This window comes from Pundamilia nyererei, unplaced genomic scaffold (genome assembly GCF_000239375.1).
Source record: "Pundamilia nyererei isolate P.nyererei 1_Seehausen unplaced genomic scaffold, PunNye1.0 scaffold00208, whole genome shotgun sequence".
Taxonomy (NCBI): Eukaryota; Metazoa; Chordata; class Actinopteri; order Cichliformes; family Cichlidae; genus Pundamilia; species Pundamilia nyererei.
In genome coordinates this window covers 808,552-832,900 of record NW_005187609.1, presented here as the reverse complement: position 1 = coordinate 832,900, position 24,349 = coordinate 808,552, and the positions used below count along the sequence as shown (strand labels likewise).

At 39.7% G+C, this 24,349-nt stretch overlaps 1 protein-coding gene across 1 annotated transcript in view; it reads left to right on the top strand.

Annotated features, from left to right (window-relative positions):
• Positions 1-6,325: 6,325 nt before the first annotated feature.
• Positions 6,326-24,349, top strand: part of LOC102201375 (paired box protein Pax-6-like) — a 30,873-nt gene continuing 12,849 nt past the window's right edge. Inside the window, exons 1-6 of the mRNA XM_005747917.2 lie at positions 6,326-6,420; positions 10,406-10,459; positions 16,234-16,364; positions 16,557-16,772; positions 19,340-19,502; positions 23,359-23,511. Coding sequence (XP_005747974.2) covers positions 6,408-6,420; positions 10,406-10,459; positions 16,234-16,364; positions 16,557-16,772; positions 19,340-19,502; positions 23,359-23,511 — 730 coding nt within the window. The 5' untranslated portion in view covers positions 6,326-6,407. The remainder of the gene's footprint in view (positions 6,421-10,405; positions 10,460-16,233; positions 16,365-16,556; positions 16,773-19,339; positions 19,503-23,358; positions 23,512-24,349) is intronic.

Genomic DNA, 24,349 nt, shown 5'->3' with positions numbered 1-24,349 from the left:
ATTTTTCTAGTTCAAACTTGTAATGTAAACCTGGTAGTTGATTTGATCGGGGTCGGATCATGTTCATACCATAAACAAGCTGCTCTGTTGTTCATTTTGAACATTCCAAGACCACCTCCTCCAAAGGATCTAAGTGCAGTTGTTATGGTCTGCACCAAGTGGAATATCTATGCAGAGACCAGCATGCACTGAAAACTTCTCTCCCTTTCTTTGAACAGCAGTGTGCAACAGTTATGTTTCTTTGGTTCTTTTACTTCCCTTGATAGGCAGTCGATGTTTCCATCCATTGATTTACTGATGCTTATCTGGAGCCAGGTCATGGGGACAGCAGCTTAAGCAGAGAAGCCCAAACCTTCCTCTCCCCAGCCACCTCCTCAGGCTCATCTGGAGAAACACAAAGATGTTTGAAGCCTAGTCGATGGATATAATTCATTCAGCATGTACTGGCCCTGAGGCCTCTTCTTAGTAGGATATTTCCAGAGCACCTCCACCAGGAGGCCCCCCACTAGGCATCCTAGTGGAGGCCTTAGGTGGAAGTAGGGACACAGATCGACTGGTAAAATGACAGCTTCCTTTTTACACTGAGCTCTCTTTTCACCACAATGGAGTGGTATAGCAACCACATCAGTTCTGACACCTCAACAATACGTCTGTCAATCTCATATTCCCCTCTCTCAGGAATAAGACCAGAGGTACTTGAATTCCTTCATTTTGAACAGAAACTTGCCCCTCATTCAAAGCAGGCATTTCACTCTTTGGCTGACAACCATGACCTCAAAATTGGATGAGCTAATCTTCATTTTCACCGCTTCACACTTAGCTATGAACCACTCCAGTTTGAGCTGCAGGTCCAAAGGAAAGCACTGATCTGCAAAAAAGTGAGATGACATCTATATGGATTACCGTATAGATGATAAACAGAGTCTACATTTAAGATGAACTGTCTGTATGATTAAGTTTCTGTCCGTTTTCAACCCGTTGGTAGGCAGCTTTAACACCACATCCAGGACATCTTGAATTTTGTTGAGAAGGTGAGAGATTTTATTATGGAGGCAGATTAAATAATGGTCTCATATGATGTTACATCTTTCTTCACTTGTGTTCCAGTCACTAAAGAAGTGGAGGTAATTTGTAAGAGATTAAAGGATGACCCCAACCCCAGCACCACTCTCAGCACCGACCAAGTGTGTTTGCTCTTGGAACTGTGTCTTCATTCCACATATTTCACATACAAGAGTCAGTACTATAGGTAGACATATGGGTGTGTCATGGGTTCCCCAGTTTCACCCACTGTGTCCAACTTGTACATGAAAGATGTGGAAAAGAGGGTTCTGTCATCCTACCCTGGAACACCACCAAGTCATTGGTTCAGGTATGTGGATGACACCTGGGTGAAAATCAAATCTCAGGATGTACCACAATTCACGGATCACATTAACTCGGTGGACCAACACATCAAATTCACCAGGAAGGATATGAAAAGTGGCAGGTTAGCCTTCTTAGACTGTGAGATTTCCATCAGTAATGAGTAGGGATGGGTATCGTTTAGGTTTTATCCGATACCGGTGCCAAATCGGTACTTTTGAAACGGTGCCGGTGCTCAAACTGGTGCTTAAAGAATGGAGAACACAAACTTTGTCCAAAAACCTCTCATGTTCAGCTGTTTTTTTTTGTAAAAAGATAACAATGTTAGCCTTTTCTGCAGCTATGGGGCATATATGGTATCACTCATGGCTGGAAGCAGTGCTTAAACAATGGAAAAAACACAAACTTTGTCCAAAAGCCTCTCATGTTTAACTGTTTTCCACTTTTTCTTTGGTCATTTTAGCCTTTTTGGCCAGGGTGAAGGGAGTATCTGCCATTAAACAAGAAGACAGCCGCATGTAGCTATGATGATGTTTGCTAGTTCACCTTACATGCATTAATGTAATAACGTGGTTAGCCTACTCAACGTAAATCACACAAGAACAACATTAAGCTACTCACGCAGAGAAGAACGGCTGCTGCTGCCATCAAATACGGCGCATTCCTGGGCTTTTAAAAAAACGCTATGCGTCGCCAGGTGTTTCATCGGATTTGAGGTGTTACCTCCTTTGACAGTATCACAGTATCAGCTTAAAGCACTTGTTGCTGCTGAGTTTGCATATTTTGCTGTGAAGTACAGCCAAACTTTTAACCGCTTCGCCTTGGACATTTTTAATCTGTAGCTCTGCGCTAACAGAACGTACGTACCTGGCCCCGCCTATCCTCGGAAACGTAAAATGATTGGCTAGAATCTAAAGTGTATCACAGCTCAGGAAAAAAAAGCACCGAAATGTGCGCTGCTTTTCGGTCTGGTTACTACCGTTTATGTCAGATGGCACCGGACACCGGTACCCATCCCTAGTAATGAGGGACATTTATGAGTTGATGTGTACCGTAAACCAACACATAAGAATCAGTATTTAAGGTTTGACTCTCATCATCCACTGGAGCACAAACTGGGTGTCATTAGGACGCTCCAACACAGAGCGAACACCATCCCCACAGATACCTCAGCAGTGAAGCAGAAGAACATCACATCAAAAAGGCCCTGAGTAAATATGGTTGTCCCAGCTGGGCATTTGTCAAAGCTGGGAAGGCACCTAAAGAAAGCTCCAGGTGATCCAGGAGAGAAGAACGACAATTGCTGTCTAAGCAAATGAGCAACTGAATTAAATGGAACCATTTAATTCTTGCCTCTGCCTTCACTCAATTCAGAATACGATTTAATTCAATTCAATTTTACTACCGTCTGTCCTTTCACATTTCTTTCCTTAACACCATACCTACCCCAAACCTCCTGGTCACTGGAACCCTGTAAGTCAAAAAAACTAGAGGCAGTCATTGTTAACCTGGGTGCTGACCGATCTGGTATGAAAATAACATGCTTCGGTTTCGGTCCGGCGCTAGGGGTACCCTGCTGTATGAAGCTGCATGAATTCATAAGATTTAGAACTTAAGTTTTAATAAAGTTGATTTTCACTTGTTATCATCCATCCTTCCTTCTTTCTTCTTCCTCTTTGCACTTCAGGATAATGTGGTGCTGATGCCTATCCCAGCTGCCAAAGAGTCATTGTACACTCTGGACAGGTTGCCAGTCTGTCTCAGGGCCAACACGGACAAGCAGACAATCATTCACACTCACATTCACACCAACAGCCAGTTTAGAATCACCAATTAACACGACCTCACTTAAATCTTTGGACTGCGGCAGAGCCCAGAGGAAACCCAGCAGGGCAACTTCAGAATGGAAGGTGTAATATGAAATGTTTAAATCATTTTTCCCAACTCAGCCAAAAGCTCCGGTTATTGGCATCTCTGTTCTGATAAATTTATTTTGTCGTTTAACCTGGTCCTCACTCCGAGATTCTATTTGAAGTCTCACATTTTATCTTATGTAGTGCTCAGATAAAATAATTACAGTGGGTGTTTTTAACATTCATGTAGACGCTGAAAATGATAGCCTCAACACTGTATTTAATCTATTATTATACTCATTTGGCTTCTCTCAAAATGTAAATGAGCCCACTGACCAATTTAATCATACTCTGGATCTTGCTCTGATATATGACATAACAACTGAAAATGTCACGGACCACCAGTCCCCGCCGGTCGACCTGCCACGTCTGTTTTGTTTTGGGTTTGCTGTCCCTCATTTCCCTCTCTGTCTTTGTGTTTGTGTGTGTGACGGTGTTTTCCTGAGCTGAAGCCAGCCACACCTGCCAGTAATCATACTCACCTGCTGCTGATGAGCCTCGTCACTCTCTCACTACTTAACTGAGTGGCTGAGCTTCAGTCAACGCTGGCTTGTTGAGGGACACAGTCAGTAAACACCAGCTTGCACAGGTGAATCTGTCTTTGTCCAGCATCGGTGAGGTCAGGAGACCTGAAGGGAGAGTGTGGAGGGAGCTGAGCACATTTGTAAATATTGTGGAAAGATTTGTACATATTATGACACCTCGTGAGTGATTCACCGCACAGGAGTCAGGAAATTGCCATGGAGGAAACCATGTTCTTTGGACTATTTGCACAGTTTTGATTGTTTGTTCTCACTCACTCTCTCAAATCAGGAAGTCCTGCGTTTGATCCTGGTTTTCTGTAAACCTGACAGAAAACTTAACGAGATTCCCTGAAAATCTTCTTTTCACTAATTTCTTAATTCATACTATAAATTGAAATGTTATTGCACAGCAGTGGAGAATAAATTTCATTACAGTAGATGTCTTTCTGAAAGTGCTGTAACCAAGTTTAAGGAAGTAATTCCAGTTTTGTTCAATGCCATGGGCCAACACCATGCAGAGCAGCTACCTAAACTCTATTCCAACAGAGTTCGATTATCTCATTAACAGCATTATACCCTCACTGCATACCACCTTCTATACTCTAAAAAGAAAGTGTCAAATCAGAAGTGTTTGACTCCCTGGTATAATAAACATGCATCTTAAAACAAACAAAAGAAAATCTTTCCTTCGATTAGCCCAGGAAAAACCTTCTTGCTGTATTAAAAACAAAACAAAGAAATTAGCAAAACTTGTGTAAATCTAGGACCTCTCATTATTTATCAGTGATTGATGAACATAAGAACAACCCCAGGTTTGTTTTCGGTACCGTGGCCAGTCTAACAAAGAGTGAGAGCTCTGTTGAGCCAAACCTTCCTTTAACTAGTTATGACTTCAAGAATTTATTTACAAATAAAAATTTAACCATGATAGAAAAATTTCTGAAAACCTTTCCACAGACATGTCACTATGTGCAGCTACAGCTATAAATGAGACAACGATTAGTTCAACTGTGGAACTGTCTTAAAAACGAAAAGGCACAGATGACCTCTAATTTCCTGCCTCTAAATTCAGAGATCTTAAATAATTTGGTCCATATTAGTGTCTCTGTTGAATCAAGAATTGGAAAAAAAGAGGCAAAAGAACATAATTTGAAATCCATCACAATATAGTAACATTTGACTCCAGCAGATTGTTTTGTTTACGGACTGCTGGCTTACTCGTGGTTCCTGGGCTATTTAAAAGCAGAATTTATGTGTGTGTGTGTGTGTGTGTGTGTGTGTGTGTGTGTGTGTGTGTGTGTGTAACACACTGAAATTGCTCTCTCTCTCGTTCTGTAAGCCCCTGGAAGCTCCACCAGGAGGCGTGGCATCATCAGCTGCTGCTGAGGGTTAGCTGCTAAACCTTTTCTCTTTTTCTTCATTACCTCCAGTGGATTTAAGGACCTGTGTGCTTCACCATCCTCTGACAGATCACAGCACTCCAGTAGCGGTATTTTATTCACTGTCTACCTTCTTTTTTGAGCTGTGCTTGGATTCTTGTCTTATCCTCTACAGTCCCTGGTGCATGTGACTGATGAATCCTCTGGCTGAATTAAACACTTTCTGGATTTGGACTTACTTTTGCCTGTGATACTTCCTGCCTACTCACCTTCCCTGAGACCCTGGTATTCCTCCCACTTCCTTCCCTGTTTGCAGATAATTTTACGTGTAACATTACAGCTCACACACTTTTGCAATACAGTCTTTTGCATTTACTGTTAAGTCAATACTACTTAAATGCAATTCAGTGACACAAGCTTGTTGTAGTCAGTTAATATACAGAAATAAAATATTTCAGTTTTAACTTTAAAGGGTGTGCGTTTTTTTCCAATAGTACTTTATCATTTTTCTTCAGACTGGAGCACACAATGGAAGACCGTACGAACTTTTTTACTCCATGGCCAGAGGGTGTAGTTGAAGTGAAAAATATAACTTTCCCCTCATTTCAACATGATTAAATGACTAAAAGTGCTTCAAGGCCAAATAGTAAAGTACAAAACTAAGACATGCTTAGATGAGAAATAGAAATTAGTAACACAGAACATATGTAGTTCATATTGCCAGATTCGTCACCCCTCATGACTTTTTAGTGAAGAGACCTAAAGAAACACAAAAGGCACACAAAACTCGGGGAGGCAGTGACAACAGGTTTAATCATGTTTAACAGTCCAAGCTTTTTTACCTTTTCAGATCCGCTGCACGAACCACTGAAGCAATCCAGGTCAAAACCCGCCTGTCCAAAGCATGTGCATGCAGTTGTAACAATTTAAAGCACTATCTCTTTAAATGTTTGCCAATTTTACCCAATAAATCAGAGTAACACATGCAAACTTAGCCCATACCGTTCAAACCCTCCTCCCCATCCTTTCCACTCTTGGTCCCCATTTTCTCTCTCACTGGCACAGCCCTCCCACTTGTCCTCCTCTCTCTCTCCTCCTTCTCAGAGGACCAGCTCTGTGTCTCTCTGTGCACTTGTCTCTTCAGTCAAGAAGAAACTAAGTGAAGGAAAGAATAGAAGAAAGAGGTTGTTGGAAAACTAAACAAACCAAAACTTTGATTCTGCAACATGCCACAGAAAGGTAAGCTTGCTCACTCTCTCTCTCTCTTAGTCAAGGATGGAGTTGAAAAGTTATCGCGCTATAACGGATAAGGTTGAAGGGCGAGAACCAAGTGCTGATGTAAAAGCATTTTAGCTCGTTAGGTTTGTTTCTTTGCTATTGTTGTTGTTGGAAGAAAGAGAAAATTATCAGAAGCGTTACGCTGACTGGTACAATGCGTGAAATGGCAACATTTATCTTCTAATTGTACTCGGTCCCCCTTTTAATTAAAAATAATTAAATTACCAGAAAACAGAATAACGAGAAAAAGAGAAGAAAGACGGAACATGTAACGGTGACCAACTTTTCCAAACAAGCCCTTCCCCTCTTTTACTGCAAAAAACGTCATTATAGACAGAGAGAAGTGTTGTTTTAAGTGTGCGATTTAATTGATTTAAATTTTTAAGATTTTTATTCATTGATTGGTTTTAGGTTTAAACTCCAAAGACATTGATGTGTGTGTGATCGCGGGCCAATGGCCTCTGCACAGGGCCGGATTGCTGTGCTTTGTTCAGGGTTATATTCTTTCAGACTAAAACAGCCGGGTCAGGAAGAAAAGAGAAAACAAACAAAAAACCCTCCTTCTTTTCATAGTTGTGCGGTGCGGTGAGCGACAGGTGATCCCGGCCGCTGTGGACTGAGCCGCTGCTGCCTTCACGCAGGACAAGTTTTCCCCGAACTTTACCGCAGAAAGTAACGAGAGTGTTTTTTTTTTTAAAAAGCAGGAGCCTTAAACTCTAATTTAACTAATAAACTTAATCCCGCCTTTTCCTTCATTGCGATTGGAATTAAACAATCCAGCAACAAAGTTGTCGGATATTATGGGTATGCTGGATATTCTGTTTAAACCCATAACAAATGGGTTACATATAGGAATATATTTACCATACAATTTCTACCACCCAGAGATTGTTGCGCATCCTCTATTGAACAGTTATTAAATATCAGACTTATAAGGACAAGTGAACAGTGGTGAACACCGCTTTCTAACACCTTTACGCACTCCCCGTGTTTCTACCGAGCCTGGGCGTTGTTTGACACTAGACTGGCGATGTTTCATTATATTATAACAATCATATCATCATCGCGATCATGGTGATAATGGTAATAATTGCCATCTTGCTAAAACGATTGTATTTAAACAGTACTGAAGGGTCAAAATAAAACACACGAACTTCATCACCATTTGTAGCCACTTGTTGTCTGTAAAGACGGCATCTAAAATATGCAGGAGGTATCCTTCCTTTAGCATTTTTAAACAAACAAACGAAAAACAAACAAATGAAATCCCCCAAACCCTAAAACGACAGAATGTGGACACCAACAATTAAAGTTACTCTCGTCAGTTTATTTAAACCTATCCACGATCACACTGTGGGAGGAGACCTTTGCTTTTTATTTGAATGTTTTTTTTCTTTTTAGGCCTCGACTCAAAATTCCTGTTTGGAAAACGGAGCACATTTAAAAATACGTCACCTCAGAAATTATTTCAAAGTCTACCGTTTGCTGTCATTGTACTCTCATGCTGTTTTGACTGAGATGATTTTGAAATCCACAGGCAGTTTACGATAAATATTTTCTTAATTGATGATCTAATTAAGTCAGTCGTTAATGAACATCTTAATCAAATTGAAGCCAATTAAACGCATGATTAATCAGGCCGGAATAAATTCATCCAGCGTGCGAATTCAGAACATATTATTTTTGTGTGTGTGTCTAAAGGATGAGAGCGAAGTGTGGGCTGCTGCCATATGTTGTACTGGGGACAGGAGGATTAGGACACGTGTCTGCTCTGTGCACCTGAGTCACATCTGATACTTTGTTCATTTGACGGAAGCGAGAAAATGCCTCCGTCTTTATGATGAAAAGCTAGAATAGAAGGCGTTCTTTTTACATTTCATGTTCCACGTTAATATTTTCAATTAGAAGCTAACCGAATACCGTCAGTTAGTTATATATATGTGTAACACACAGGCTACTCATCTACCCAATTCAATTCAATTCAATTTATATAGCTCCAAATCACAACAACAGTGGCCTCAAAGACCCTACAATAATACAAAACTAACCAAATAACAACCAAACTACCAGCACTAAATACCAAATTATATTCAGATGTACAAAGTACAAAGTATAGATCCACAGTATGACAGTGTATGTGTTCCCTGGTGATGTGGACAGCCTTTAAAAGACCGTGATCGTGAACACACTGCTTAACTATGAGCCACCAAAAAGTCCAGCCCCCTGATACTTTGCCAAATGAAGTGGGAACAGATTCCAGTAAAAAGTTATTTCTGCGGTCTCTTGAAACTGATGTGGCCTAAAGCTTTAATGAGTTATAAGGAAACGCTGTATATATAATAAAAATACACACACACACACACACACACACACACACACACACACACATATATATATATATATACTCCTGATTTCAAATTGAAATGCTTCTCTGTCTCTCTCTCCCCGTCTGTCTCTCATATCCACGCAGTGAATGCAGCTGAATGAAACTTTTATATTGTCATCACTGCGTCCAACAGAACTCTTTTATGTCAGTTGTACTGGTCAAATTGGGCTCCCCGCTGCGTTTTTGTGTCGCGAGTTTTTTAACGAGCCGCAGCTAACGAGGCGACGACACTAAAACCCCGCGGACACACAAAGCCCGGCGGGTATTTACCGAGCTGAGCCGCCGCTCCGCTCCTCCGGCTCTTTGTCTTCTTTCACTGGGAGAAAAGCCCGAGTTATAGCGGGAACAAGGTGCCACAGTCGGCATGTGTATGCGTTTGTTCTTGTGTGGAGCTGCTTAATGTTCATTATGCAGGTTGTTAATGACAAGCGCTTAAGAGAAAGCTGCTTTGAAGCCTTTCTTGGTTAGGTTTTTCTCAACTTAACCTAATAGGGCTGTGATTTTGAGAACAGGGGTGTCATGTGTTTCTCTACACGTGAATCACAAAAAACTGCTCCTATTGCTCTGCCTAATCATGCTTTCATAATGGTGACTTATTTATTGAATGATTGATGAGGGGCTCTGTATACTAAAGATGAAAACAATTCATATCTATATATATTTCAGCAGGACGAAATTACTCGAAATTATGTTGAAACGGCACAAAATAGAGGATTTTTGTGCAAAACTTTGTATCGTTGTGACAGAATACTATGATCTCATTTAGTTGTAACACAAGTCTGAATTGACATTTTTCTATAATTTATTTTTAGATTATTATTTATATATTTTCACTATTATTTTATTATGATCCACATGTAATTCCAATAATGAAGAATAAAATATGAAACAAAGCTGAAAAAATAGTTTGTCACTTAGACAGCTCAGTGGTTAGGCTATTTGGCTAGCTAGGCTGTTTTCTGTATTTAATTAAATATTCACATTTTCCCCCAAAAGAAATATTTTCGTCCTGTAAATTTATAGTATTGCTGGAGATATTTTCTTAAAAACAAAAAAAGAAACTTGAGAAAAAGATATTATTGGGTGTTTTTGCTTGATCCTTGTCTGTGGCACAACTACTTCTCACTCCTAGTTTCTACATGACTAGACCTATTTCTTTGGAGCCATATAGTTTTTCTTACTATTTTTAAAACATGTATGCAAGAAAATATAATGAATGGTCAGTCAGGTAATTAAAAAAAGAAGTATAGAGAAGGATTCTTTGTACATTTTAAATCATGTCATTCCATAAATTTTGAGTGTGAGCGCTCATATGTGCATTACTACCAACCATAGGATAGCTAGTCCACCATCCAGGCAAGGTCTTTTTTTCAGTTTTATCTAATCTTCACCCCTATAAAGATCTTAAAAACAACATAGTCAGTAATCTTCTACATTGTTGCATAAAGTTAATGATGCAAATCTGACCTTTAGAGAATCAGGTTATTCTTTCTTGCAATTCACTATCCAGGTAGAGGCATGTGTAGTACGCTGTTCCTCACATCTTCTCTGTTTGTGCAGATTACAGAAGTCAAACAAGCTGGGAGAGTGGTGTGGCCTCCATGATGCAAAACAGTAAGTTTCTTCTCAAAAGTATATGTTGTTCTTATTCATTTTTAATGTTACTTTATCAAAAAAAAAAAATCCAGGTCTGGTGTTATCAAGGGTTATAGCGCTATACATACATGTAGAAATCTCTAACCTCTACAATCATTTAAAATGTTTAAGTCACTGACTGTAATTCTGTCACACTGGAAATGCTTATGTTGTAATAATAACTTATGTTGTAATAATAACTTATGTTGTAATAATAACTTATGTTGTAAAACAGTTTGATCACATTAAATGACAATTCTGGTTTATTGCTTTGTGGTTTTTCTATAGCATCAGTGTACCTGGCAACAATATGAAAAAAAGTTGATCATTGATGTGGAACAGCTTTATGAGTCCTTATAGTGACTTTCAGCTTATTGTTTTTCTTGTAATCAGTTTTTTCTGGCAGAAAACTTTAAAAACGACTATATCTGTCCATCGTGAAAGAGCAGACAGAAACAGAGTCAGATCTGAATGAATGTTAGCCTCACATTCACTAAGTGGTCAGAAATCTGACTCCAAATAATTCATAATGTCATCGGCACGCGTGCCGGACATGTAAATAGCAAAGCTGCCTCATGAAATGCACATTCCCACACACACCAAATATAAAGGAAAACATTTTCAAAATAAAATAGCTTAATATTTGAAAGTCTGTATACGTGATGTGGTGAAGAGATTATCTACCAGACCTGCTGCACAAATGTGGTTTCAGCTACTCTTAGTTCATCATCTAATTAAGTTTTTTCTTCTATTTTATTTTTTAAGCTTACTTTTCTTTAACTTTATTTTCCAAGTGATCAAAAAAGAAATATTTAATGACAGGTTTGGAAGGTCATGAATGGACATCAGCACTGACTTAGATGACGGTAAGATTAAAAACAGTCAGATAAAAGCAAATGACAGAAATTAAAAACATTTAAAAACAGAATATTATTACTAAATGTCTGAATGGTTGCTTTTATTATTAGATCATTAAAATGACTAATATTTATTTGCTTAGATCATTAATGCGTTAAGATTTATTGATGACTGATTAGCATACAGTAGTCAACATAATTCAGTGAGTGTGCAGTATGACCTATGAACACACGTCTGAACCCGACAACTCATTAAAAATAAAAAATCCAAACGGAAGACGACTTCGATTTATTAGGTCTAAGAGTTACTTCTAAACAGAATTCTTTAAACTTGAAACTAACTAGGAAACAAGTGAAAGACAAAAAAGTCACAATTGAGAACAAAGCTTATCACTATACAGTGGTAATTGCAACGATTGCTGTATAAAACTGCATATAAAAATGAATTGTTCACTTATTAATTGTGGGATCAGTCGTGTGTTTCTGAAGTCTCAGACAAATTCTGGATTTTAAAATTGAACATGATGATGATATTTGGGCAAGAGTGTGAATCTGAGCTTCTAGCTCAGGAAAGCTAACTACGTACATTCGTTATTCACTGTGTTATTAATTCGAATGCTAATTTCAGTTACAGGGCAACATATCCTTTAGGTGAAACTTAACCTTTCATCGTTTGTTTCACTAAGAAAAACAAAGTATTAAAAGACTTTTACGTGCAGCACACTTAACAACAGCCATAGCACTTATGAACTCTGATAATGAACATTTGTTTAATAGTGTATAAGTAATAAAGGAATGAAAAAGAACAGCCATAAGATGTGGGATTCAGGTAATAAGCTGCAGAATCATGCTGTTGCTGTTACCAGATTCATGTTATGTGCACGGGAAGAGGCCAGTTATAATCAGTTTCTTTATGAAGATGACAACTGACAGTTTTGCTCCTCTACAGAATTATGTTGGATGTGTTATTAGAACAACTTAAAATAAGTTTAAATAAGTTGCTGTTACCACAATTACAGGTGTTACTAAATCATCAAGGAATGAAATGTTTAATATTTGAACTTATGTCAACTGAATAGAATTTTTACTGTAACATTTGCCCTTTTGTGGCTCATTGGCTTGTCATTCCTCCAGCCTTTCACTCGAGATGCTGGACTGAGACATGGCTGAGACAGGCTCATTCTTTGCATCAGCTTTGCGTAGTCTGACCTGCATCCCCTCCCTTCACACCTTACATTGTCTTGATGTCATATAAATGTTGTCTTCTGGTTTGTCTATAAATGTTAACAGTTTGCATTTGTTTGGCACTTTTCATATATCACCTCTAACTGTATAGGCGGTCCATAGATATATTGCTGCACTATAAAAAAATCTCTGTTTCTCCCACTTGTTCTCTGTGGTAAAAGGTGCAAATGTGCACACTTCAGGAGACAGTTTGCGTTTGGGCCAATATAAAACTAAGAGCAAGTACAAGTGAGAAGAGGCTAAACCTTGAAAGCAGCTCAGTATGTTCCCTTGGAGTATCTCTTCTTCCTCTGCCTAGAAGGAGGTCTAAGAAGTGTGCTGCTTCTCAGTAGCCAGAAATAAGTAGTCCAAAACAGAACAGATTATAATGCAGCAACCCTGAAAATGGACTGGAACTTACAATACTTTTCTCCTCTGAGCACTCAAAGTGCTTTCTACTGCAAGCCACATCCACCCATTTGCACGGTACTTTATTCGATACCTTTAAGTGTTTTTTAGCTATCATGCACACATTTCAGTACCCTGCCACTCATCTGGAACTGTAACACTGACCTTCCTATTGGCAGACCTGCTCTACCGCTGTTGCTGTGTGGTTTGGAGGTTTTAGATAATCGATTTCCCAAAACACTGGTCATGAGAAGCTAAAACCTAGCTAGCTTTGTCACAGTTACCATCACTGGAAAGTGTAACTACGTAGATGAGCCTTGAGTGATCTTAGCAAAGTACACAATAATACAAACTAGCAGTTTAGTGGTGTGGCGATTAGTGCTGTTGCCTCAAACATTGACTTTACGAAGCTCCTTAGTTCAAGCCTAGGCTGGGGCCTTTGTGTTAGGTTTTACTGGCACTTTCATGGCTTTTCTCTGGGCAGTATAAAAATATGTATGGGTTATCTGCTTATTCTAAACTGTGAGTGTCAACGGTTGTGTCTGTCAGCCCTGTGACAGTCCAGCGTGTGTTTGAACTCTAGCCGTAAGACAGCTAGGATAGGCACCTGTGAGCCATAACCGGATAAGTAGGAAAAAATAGATGCATTACACAGCTTTATCAAGCGGTTTCTTTTGTAAGAGAAACTAAATCTTAAGGGTTGCTGTTACAACATCAAACATTTATGTTTAAAGGCAACAACAAACAATATTTTTCCTGTTACTAGAATGTTTGACGGGAAACAGCTGTGCTGTGTAGACACAGAACAACGGAAGGTTTGAATGAACCATATTCTTGTTTTATTTGAAGATCTTTGTCAGTGAAAGCACTACACTGTTAAAGTGAAAGTTAATTGAAGTCAGGTACAGTGTGAAAGAGCTGATTTAATGTGAAAGCTGCTGATCTCTTCCCAAGAGCCCACCTGCTCTTGTTTTGTGTGTGTGTGTGTGTGTGTGTGTGTGTGTGTGTGTGTGTGTGTGTGTGTGTGTGTGTGTGTGTGTGTGAAAGAGAGAGAGAGAGAAAGAGAGAGAGAGAGGTCCAAATTGACTCCATATGTCTGTCTATTAATTGTGTGTCAAGAGAGGAAGGCCTGAGTGTTTTCCCTGGGGAAGTGGGACTGTGATTAACATTTTTCAGTGAAACTATCAACCCCAAAACACAAAGTGAACATGATGTGAGGCAGCATGAAGGACAATTAGAAATAATGCAGTCTCACACCTAAAGTCAGCAGTAACCTCTGTGGAGGCTGTGACTCTTTCTATAATTTAATTAAGCAGAAGAGCTGTTCAAAGCCAAAGCTTTGACAGTGCGAGGTTTTGTGGAGGACAAACCTTTTGTGATCCACTTGATCCACTTGTTTTTCTAGCTGAGAAGCTCTTCTGCAATAGAGGAGGAGACAGGGATCTTCTCTGTTGTCTGCATGCAACTAAATGAACAGACAGCTTTTTGAATTGCACAGCTGATTATTTTATTAATCATTATTTAAAGACAAATGCAGAGACATGCAGAGACCAGAGTAGCATTTGCTGGTTGCAGGTTACTGCAACAGCTACTGCAGCCACCCATCATTACTTTTCATTGGTATATATGAAATATATAGAAACAGGATGTCTGACTTCTCACATAGAGAATAGCTGAGGTCATTTTTTTCTTTCTTTTATACACTGGGTGTGGCAGGTGAGGAAGGTGGGATCCCCCTCACCCATCTCCACCCTGCAGGCCTACATGTCCCTACCGCTGCTATATGCTGCTGGCTGGCTGGACGGATGGATAGATGGATGACATTAGTAATAAAGAAACAAAACTCTAACAGAGTATATGTTTGTGCATCTAAATGACTTCTGCAAAAAAACAACAACCTTGCTTTCTCTTTGTTTGTGTGTGTGTCTTTGTGTATTGGATGGTTGTCTGATTTATTAATCCATGAGGATTTAAAAAAAATCTGCAATATGCTTCCCCCCTCACAGCCATTAATACACAATAGACAATTGAATCAGCATAAATCTCTACTTAACCCCAACAGTGTCACGGCACAGCATGTGTCAGCTCCCGCCGCTGAAACATTTCAGACCTGCAACATGTTAAAAGTGTTTTCTGCTTCATTCAAACTTACTTTACAAAGGAGACTGGAGGGTGGACTCCAACCTAAGCTGCTGCAGTTCAGGAATAATAAGGATGATCACATACAGCTATTGCTATAGATCAATGAATGTGAGCACATCAGAAATAGATACAGAGTAATACTCAAAAAGTGCAACAGCAGATGTGTGTTGTTTTCACCTGTGAGTCTTTATGTGTGTATGCTTGTTTCATCGTGGTAATCCTGAAGGAAACTTCAGTACTTTAGCAAATGCTGTAGTTATTATCTGTGTACAAATAAAGTACTCCTTTGTTCACTAAAACAAAAGTAATTAAGCATACAATTTCCAGGTAACTGTAACTGGATGAAAAGTGTAATGACAAACCTGTGAACACCACAGCTTTCTTGTATCCAATGCAAAATTATGCACTATAATTTCAATTTTGTTTAACCCAATATTGAATGAAAATGTGGCCCCCAGTCTGGAGGAATTTGAAAAGGTGGTGAATTTAATGTCACATCAATGATCCCAAACATTCGAATACATGGAAACATTATGAAAAAAACAAAAAAACAAAAAACAACAAAAAAAAAAACATAATTTCATTGTACATGTACAATGACAATAAAGGCCTATTCTATTCTATTTTATTATAACTTGACTGAAAAAAAGAGCTTTCAATCCTTTTAAAGAAGAAGTGCAGCAATAAAAGGCCTGGGTCAAAGAAGGCTAAAACGAAACATGTTTAAGGCATGGAAGAACATCAGAACATAGTTGTTTATTTAACTGATGACAGAAAAAAGACAGATAACATTTGGAAATGCTAGACATTACTATATGCTGTACATGCAATAACTAAAATATGTAAGGATACCGCATAAAACACAGTGTCGGAGGAAATCTTTCTGTTTATGTTCTCATGTTTCGGGTTGGTTTTCCTGCTCTTTTCATCCACTTGTTTCATTAGTGCTGCTTTTTTTTATTACTTTGGGCCTCTGCTGTTATAGAGTAAAATAAGAGTAAATAATACAGTAAATAAGTTGCTGAAAACCTTTGTGTGTGTGTGTGTGTGTGTGTGTGTGTGTGTGTGTGTGTGTGTGCACGTGCATGTGGGTATGGTGGGTATGTGGGTATATCTGTGTAGGCCACAGTGGAGTAAACCAGCTGGGAGGTGTATTTGTGAATGGGAGACCTTTACCTGACTCTACCAGGCAGAAGATAGTGGAGCTGGCACACAGCGGTGCTCGACCATGTGACATATCCAGAATACTGCAGGTATTGCAAGGTGGTTACAACACCACAAAAATATCCATCACATGTCATACAGAAAAATGCAAATTCTTGCTAGACATTGTGAACAAATAAAAAATAGAGAAGTATTTTTTTATTTTATTTTATTTTTTTACTGGCAAGATATAATTGTTCCAAAGATTGTCTAACAAAGATGTGTGTTATTATGTTGCCCAGGTGTCTAATGGCTGTGTGAGTAAGATCTTAGGCCGGTATTATGAGACAGGTTCAATCCGTCCACGGGCCATAGGTGGGAGTAAACCCAGAGTGGCCACTCCAGAGGTGGTGGGAAGAATTGCTCAGTACAAGAGAGAGTGTCCATCCATTTTTGCCTGGGAGATCAGAGACCGACTGCTTGCAGAGGGAGTCTGCACCAACGACAATATACCCAGTGTAAGACCCTTCTGTTTTTCAGCAAAGTCATGTAATTAAAAATTTTTCCATGACAAGGTAGACTAATCATTAAAACCCCCATCACCATATTTAATTAGATATTTCATGTAAATTTTGAGTTTACTTTTATTTGTATAGAAACAAATGACAAAAATAATTGTCGCAGGGTGCTTGTGAGTTGTTTTATGAGACGATATCTATTGTTGTTGTGCGGTGACATGCTGCAAGTAGGGTTGCTACATATAGAAGCATTATTGTCTTTAAAAGTGTCTTTAAAACAACACTTCACTCAAATAATATACCTGATCTGACTGTGGACAGCCACTGTATTTACTCATTGTTAAGTCATATTGTTAACAGTCCAACAGAAAACTATAGGAGGCTGTAGCAAATTCTCCCAGTAACCACAGAGAGGGGAGATTTTAACTACACAAACGGCTCCAGCACACAGGAACAATGTTTACTCCTCCAAACAGCCCAGCTCTGAAGCTTTACTGCTTCTGTGCTTCACTCTGTTCATCCTCCAGCCCCACGCCTACAATATGGAGAGAGAGAATGATTATCAAATGCACACCAGATGTGCCACTCTCCCCATCCTGCTCCACCTCTCCCTCTTGCAGCCGAGCCTCATACCCCACCACCTGACTTAACCCACTTAACTTACCCCCCCATCACCATATTTACTACACTGTAGCACATTTACAATCAACAGTGCACCAGACTCACAAGCATTTATTTTGTACCCTGCTATAGTGGATTCACATTCTGACATTTTCCTGCTGATGTAAACAGATAAATCAATAGACTGAATGTGGAGCAGTGGGCAGTCGACCCCACACACCCAATGAGACATAAATGCCCACTAGGCCTTAGTTTGAAGCACTGGTCTGCAAGATAACAGGGAGAAAGAAGGTTGGGGTGTTTCACCCTCTCAAATGCCATCTGGAACCAGTCCGCCCATTGGACCAGATGTGAGACACCTTTCTGGGTGGGTCAGAGGGGCCTGTGAAGTTTGGGATAAACCTCCCCATAGTAAACAGCTAGCCCCAAAAACTGATGTACCTCTCTTTGATCTTCATCTGTGGGCAGGTTGTAATGTGCACTTGCCTGCTGCAAAAGTGGTAATCCAGATACTACACCTCTCTCTGCACACTTCTTTGGGTTGGTAGTGGCCCCAACCTGCAACAAGGACTCCAGCACTGCAGCTACCTGCTGCATATGCTCAACCCAGGTGTTGCAGTGTATGATCGTGTCATCCAGGTAGGAGGCAACACATCCAACATGGGAGGCACCCAACCAGAAGGCATTGGAAGATGGCTGGAGCACCAAACAAGCAAACAAAAGCGAGTATGACAAATTGGTGCACAGTGGAGAAGGCATTTTTCGCTTGGTCTCTGGAGATAAGGGAATCTGCCAGTAGTGTTAAATTCCGAGTGCCTAACCAGTCCAGGAGCTCACTCAGCCAGGGCATGGGATTAGATATCACCTTAGTCCATCGAGAATCTGGTTCTCCCCTCCATCTCCAGCATGTCTTTCAATTCTTTTAGAACTACTTTTCATCTCTGTTCTGACAACCTACAGAGTAGTGACTGAACCATCATTCCCAGGGAAGTCTCACCATGATGCTGTATGAGATTAATGTGACCTGGCAGAGAGGTGCTGTGTTGTGCTTGAGACGGAAGGGATTTCCTCCATGGTGCTGGAATCGGATATGTAGCCTTCTGCCCACAGCCTGCTGCGTGGTCCCCCGCATGGATTCATCTGTGACCGCTGCCTTCAAGCTTCCTAGTGACTTATCCTCTTCACCCAGTCTGCTGTTTCTATTGACAGTCCATCCACAAACTGCTCCAAGACCACCATTTCCCACAGCTGCTGGTCTCTAGTTGCATCTCTCAGTTACAACCACCATGTGGCTGTGTTTTTCAGCTCCTGTGTGTAAATGAATGAGGAATGAACAGTCCCCACTGCAGTGCCTCTCAACTGGCAGTGATGATCTTTGGGGGGCCAGTTCAGTTCACTTTCCAGATGACTGGAACCCAATTTCCATACAATTTGAGCACTCAAAGTGCTTTTCTTATGACAAGCCTCATTTACACATACATTCATACAGTGCTTTTTTGTAATCCTAAGTACTTTTAATGATCATACACTCTAACTTAGATGGATGCATCTTGGACAAGATCAGGGTTCAGTATCTTTCACAAGGATGTTTTTGAAACCACCCGCCTTCTGAATAGCAGACTGGTCTCACGTTACCTCCTGAGTCACAGCCGCCCTGAAGCAAGTAGGAAGTGCACAGCCAACTCCTCTGCCAGCATCTATGCCATATCAGCTGCTTGCTGCACTAGCTGTGATTCCAACATTTCTCCTACTGTTTGCAGTCTAGCAGCGTACCTCAATAACCACAGAGAGAGGAGATTTTAATTACACAAACACTTCTTTATTATCAAGCAAGGAGGAATCATTACTTCTGGCCCTGCACAAGTGCTACATCCTCAACCCACCAATGACAACAATATACAACTAAAGTGTGTCTTATGTAATTATGTTGTTGTGTTTGTCACCAGGTTTCATCAATAAATCGAGTGCTTAGGAATTTGGCTAGTGACAAGCAACCAATGGGCACAGTGGGAGCTGAAGGGATGTTTGACAAACTCAAGATGCTCAATGCACAAAGCAGCTGGGGAGGACGCTCAGGATGGTATCCTGGGACAGCACTCTCTGCCACTGGTGAGACATTAACTCAAAGTAACACTGCGATTCTTCTTCACTAATTTGTTCACAGAAGAGACGATTTCTAATTTTACAAAAACCAAATGTTTTGAATTGGTGTTAAATTTGGTGGGCTCATGTGAATTGTAGCCATATCTGACATGTGACCAGTGCGGTCTTCTGCTGCTTTAGCCCATTTGATTCAAGCTGTGAGTTTCAAGTTGTGAGTTAGGAGATGCGCTACTGCATATATTGGTTAAAAGGACTGGTTATCTGAGTTACTGTTTGTCTGGCCATTCTCTGTTGACCTCTGGCATCAATAAGCATTTTCACTCCATGAACTGTTGTCTACTGTCTACAGATGGTTGTGTGGGACATCCTAATAAAGTAGAGGTTTCTGAAAACTCAGAACAGCAATGAAGCAATAAAGTGACCTGGAAATGTATACTAATAGTAGAAGGACAACAAAATCAACAGTTCCCAAAAGTGCGAGTAATATTGAAATATCAATAACCAGGGTTCCACACCTACATTATGCAATCACAACTGAGCAAACTCAATTGTGATTAGCAGTATGCTCCAAAGGTTATGAGGGCTTCAATTTGAAATGAATTGTTCTAACTCATGTGCTGTGAATTATTTTCTTACTGTTTTCATACTTCACATTTCCACCATCCATTTATGCTGTCAGTCATTTAGCTTATAGCTGTTATCTTGCATTCAATATCGTCTCTTCTTCTCTTCACACATTTTCAATGTAATATCTTCATATAAAGCAGGTAAAAGACACCATTTTACAAATTACAGGGCTGTTTGTTTGCTCTCTCAGTTCTCCAAGAAACTGCAAAAACTTTTTGCAAAGAGAGTAGACGGCTTCATGAAACAGATCAACATCTTTGGCATTACAGAACGAAGATATATCTCAAACCATCTGCTCATATGAATAAGCAACATGTAGAGTCTCAAACACAATGAAATGTATGTTATTATTTTTTGAGATTACAGTAGTTTTTATAGTAATAGTTCTAACCAGAGGTGGGACCAAGTCATTGTTTTGCAAGTCTCAAGTAAGTCTCAAGTCTTTATTCTGAAGTCAGAGTCAAGTCTCAAGTCACTGGTGTAAAAGTCCGAGTTAAGTCACAAGTCTGAAACTTTGAATTTCAAGTCCTTTCGAGTCTTTAAAAAAAAGGGGGAAAAAAGCATGTTGCAGTTATGCTAAATGTAAATATTAGACCATGTCGTTTTAAAATCTGTGTTTTTCTCAACACATGACGAAATAGTAAACTTAGAAAATATACACAAATTGTGAAATTGCACCTCTATAATATGCAGCTCAATTAAACTTAGCTCCAAGAATAATTTTCAACGACAGTTCTGAGATAAGCTGCATGTTATTCTTGGATAACGGCTTTAAAATAGCATGACAAAAATATCACATTAAAGTTAGTTGACATCACAAAGTTAGATGAAGTCAGCTATTTCATCGTAGCAAAAGAGAAGCACCACCTACCTTTCTTTATGGAACTTCAACTGTCGGACAAAGTTGGAAGTTGTTCCATCTCTGCCTGTGATTCTCTACTTGGATGTTTTGCATATTGCATTTCGTTTGTTTGTTGACTACTTCATAGTTTATGTACCTGAAAAAAATAACTCCTTGCAGCATTTTTGAGCGTTTTCTTTTCTTCTTAAAAAACAATCTGGTTAATTAGATTGGCTGTGCTACAGCTCACGCACACATACGTACGGAGTGTGGTTTGAATAAATGAATGAATGAATTGAATTAATGGTGCACACTTTCTACATAATATTCTATCCATCTATCTAGACACAGATTCCTTAACGTCCACAAATTTCATTCAAAACGCTCACCGAAGAAATCATTTCTCATCCAATCACAGCATATCGCCCCGATTTATTAACTGGTGTATTTACTCTAATACAGGTTTCGTTTTTTGTGTTATTTCAATGTCACTATTTAAACTACACTAAAAGTGCTGAAAATGCTTTCTGGGCATTTTACTTCATTGTAAATTCATGCAGTTCCCCATTTTATGTTTTATCCAAACACACAAAGAAGTTATCAACTTTGACCCAATGTGCTGCCACAGTGCTGTGCTATACTGCTTTACAACAGTTCAGATAATATGCTTAGTAGGTTAGTTGGTCATTTTAAATGGGCTGTGTCACTGGATTTATAAACCAGCATTTGCTGCTAGAAAGTGTTTTGTACGAGTACAATATGAGTGACATCCAACAGCAGCAAACCACTGTAAGAAATGATGTGCTAATTACATTTGTTTTTCATAATTGTTTTCATAACAGGACAAGCCAAACAACTATTACAAAATATGTTTTAGACGTAATTTTGAAATTCTGTATAATTTTGCAACTGTTTGCTTTCAAAGTAAAGAGTCTGCCCTACTTCACATTAGGTGCCCTATAGGTCATGCTTTTCCTTGTGTTATTACATTTAGTGGTGGTGGCAACGTGACAAGATTTGAACATTTTATCAAATTACAAAAAAGTTATTTCCCCCAGTGTTTTGTTCAATGGCAGTGTGTTTAAATAGATTGTCCACATGCAAAAATGTTTACATTTTATAGCGTCGATATCTGCAACTTGCTTTTCTTTTCCTTCAATTTGTGTGGATGAGGGCCCCATTTGTTGTATGGAGTAGGCTCATATGCTGCTGCTGCCCCTCCTGCAGCACCCTGGGAGTACAACAGTGAAACAAAGTCATGCTATACTACCACGGCTGCTGCCTTCCTATCCATCTTCAGCATGTTTGTGCCTGTGTGTGTATGTGTGCCAGAGGGAATGGGGGAGTCTGCTCTCATTTCCATCTCTTTCTGCCTGACTGACTATGACACTGAGCAATAGCTTCATTCTGTTGTGCAGCGCTTGTCTGTTGGGGATAATGAATAATTAGGCTAGCACCACAAATAACATGCATTCCACAGGGAGCTGGAGCTCCTGTATGCTCAAAGACCAAATTGTAGATCTCCTACCTGATGTGCTTTTAAACTCAATTGGTTTAATTTAGAGATGTCAGAAATATCAGGTTATCACCTAGTTACATGAAAAAATTAATGCATTTCATGTTACTGACACAAGTGTGTATCTAAGACATACCCCAGTACATGATACCAACTTAAATGGAGTCTCCCACTTCCTGCAGCACTCCACAAGTTCACTTCAGTTTTGGGGGCTCTACTCTAAAATTCATGGTAAGGACATAGTGCATGGATAAGGACCTTTCTACAACAAAGACATCCCTACATAATGGGGCGATCGTGGCTCAAGAGTTGGGAGTTCGCCTTGTAATCGGAAGGTTGCTGGTTCGAGCCCCGCCTTGGACAGTCTTGGCCGTTGTGTCCTTGGGCAAGACACTTCACCTGTTGCCTACTGGTGGCGCCAGTGTCCGGCAGCCTCGCCTCTGTCAGTGCGCCCCAGGGTGGCTGTGGCTACAATGTAGCTTGCCATCACCAGTGTGTGTGAATGTGTGCGTGAATGGGTGGATGACTGGATATGTAAAGCGCTTTGGGGTCCTTAGGGACTAGTAAAGCGCTATACAAATACAGGCCATTTACCATTTACATACAAGGTTTGGTTGGAGCAACACAGTATTGATGTCTTCTACTGGCTTCTTAAATCTGGTTCAAATTAGTTAATAGTAACATAAATTTCTTCTGAATACAGTATAGTACCAAGATGCAATATCATCTGGTAATCAGATACAAGACCTTTATGTGCTGAAATTCCAAAGTCTGACAACATAACATAGTAAGATTTAAAAAATAAAATAAAAAAATGAAACACTGGACTAATGTCACGACATTTGGTGTGTGTTTTCTTGTTTTCTTCTTTGGTGCAGAGTGTCCGCAGGCAGAGGGAGGGGAGAACGCAGTATCAGTTTGTACCAATGGTGAGGACTCAGAAGAGACTCAGATGAGACTACAGCTGAAGAGGAAGCTCCAGAGAAATAGAACATCTTTTACACAGGACCAAATAGAAGCACTAGAAAAAGGTAATTTCTGGCATTCACCATAAAGCATAAAGCTACACAATACAACCTCCTATATGTACCTGCTGATTTTGCCAAAACTGGAACTCTTCCTGGAAACTCTGTCCTTTGTGAAATGTGTTAAAATGAATTCCATTAGTTACATTTTTTGTAATGCATGCATTACAAACTAGTTTAATATTTTTTTATCCATCTTTGCATGAAAATGGATAATGAACACTTTTCTGCTGATACCATAAACAACGCAAACAAAAGAAAAGAAAGAAGGCTGCAGTCTGCATTTAAGCGCTTAGATAAAGACCCTCTCCAAGTATCCTGATTTTCCCTTTTTTTCCTTTTAATTATTTTATAAGCCTGACTTTTGAATCATATCTATCAACTAGACTCCAGTTTGTTCATGTAAATGGAGAGTCTTCTTCAGTTCACTTCAATTCTTTATATAGTGCTAAATCACAACAACAGTCACCTCAAGGCGCATTATATTGTAAGGTAGACCCTACAATAATACATACAGAGAAAAACTGAACATTCATATGAGCCCATACGAGCAAGCGCAGTGCGACTTCCCCGACAGTAGGAAGGAAAAACTCCCTTTTAACAGGAAGAAACAGGCTCACCAACACGAAGGGGCGGGCATCTGCCGTAACAGGTTAGGCTGAGGGGAGGAAAACAGGACAAAAGACACGCTGTGGAACACAAGCAGAGATTAATGGCAAATATGATTCAATGCAGAGAGGTCTGTTAAGACATAGTGAGTGAGAAAGCTGACTAAAGAAGAAGAACTGAATGATTCATGGGAGTCCCCCACCAGCATACACCTATTGCTCTAACTATATGCTTT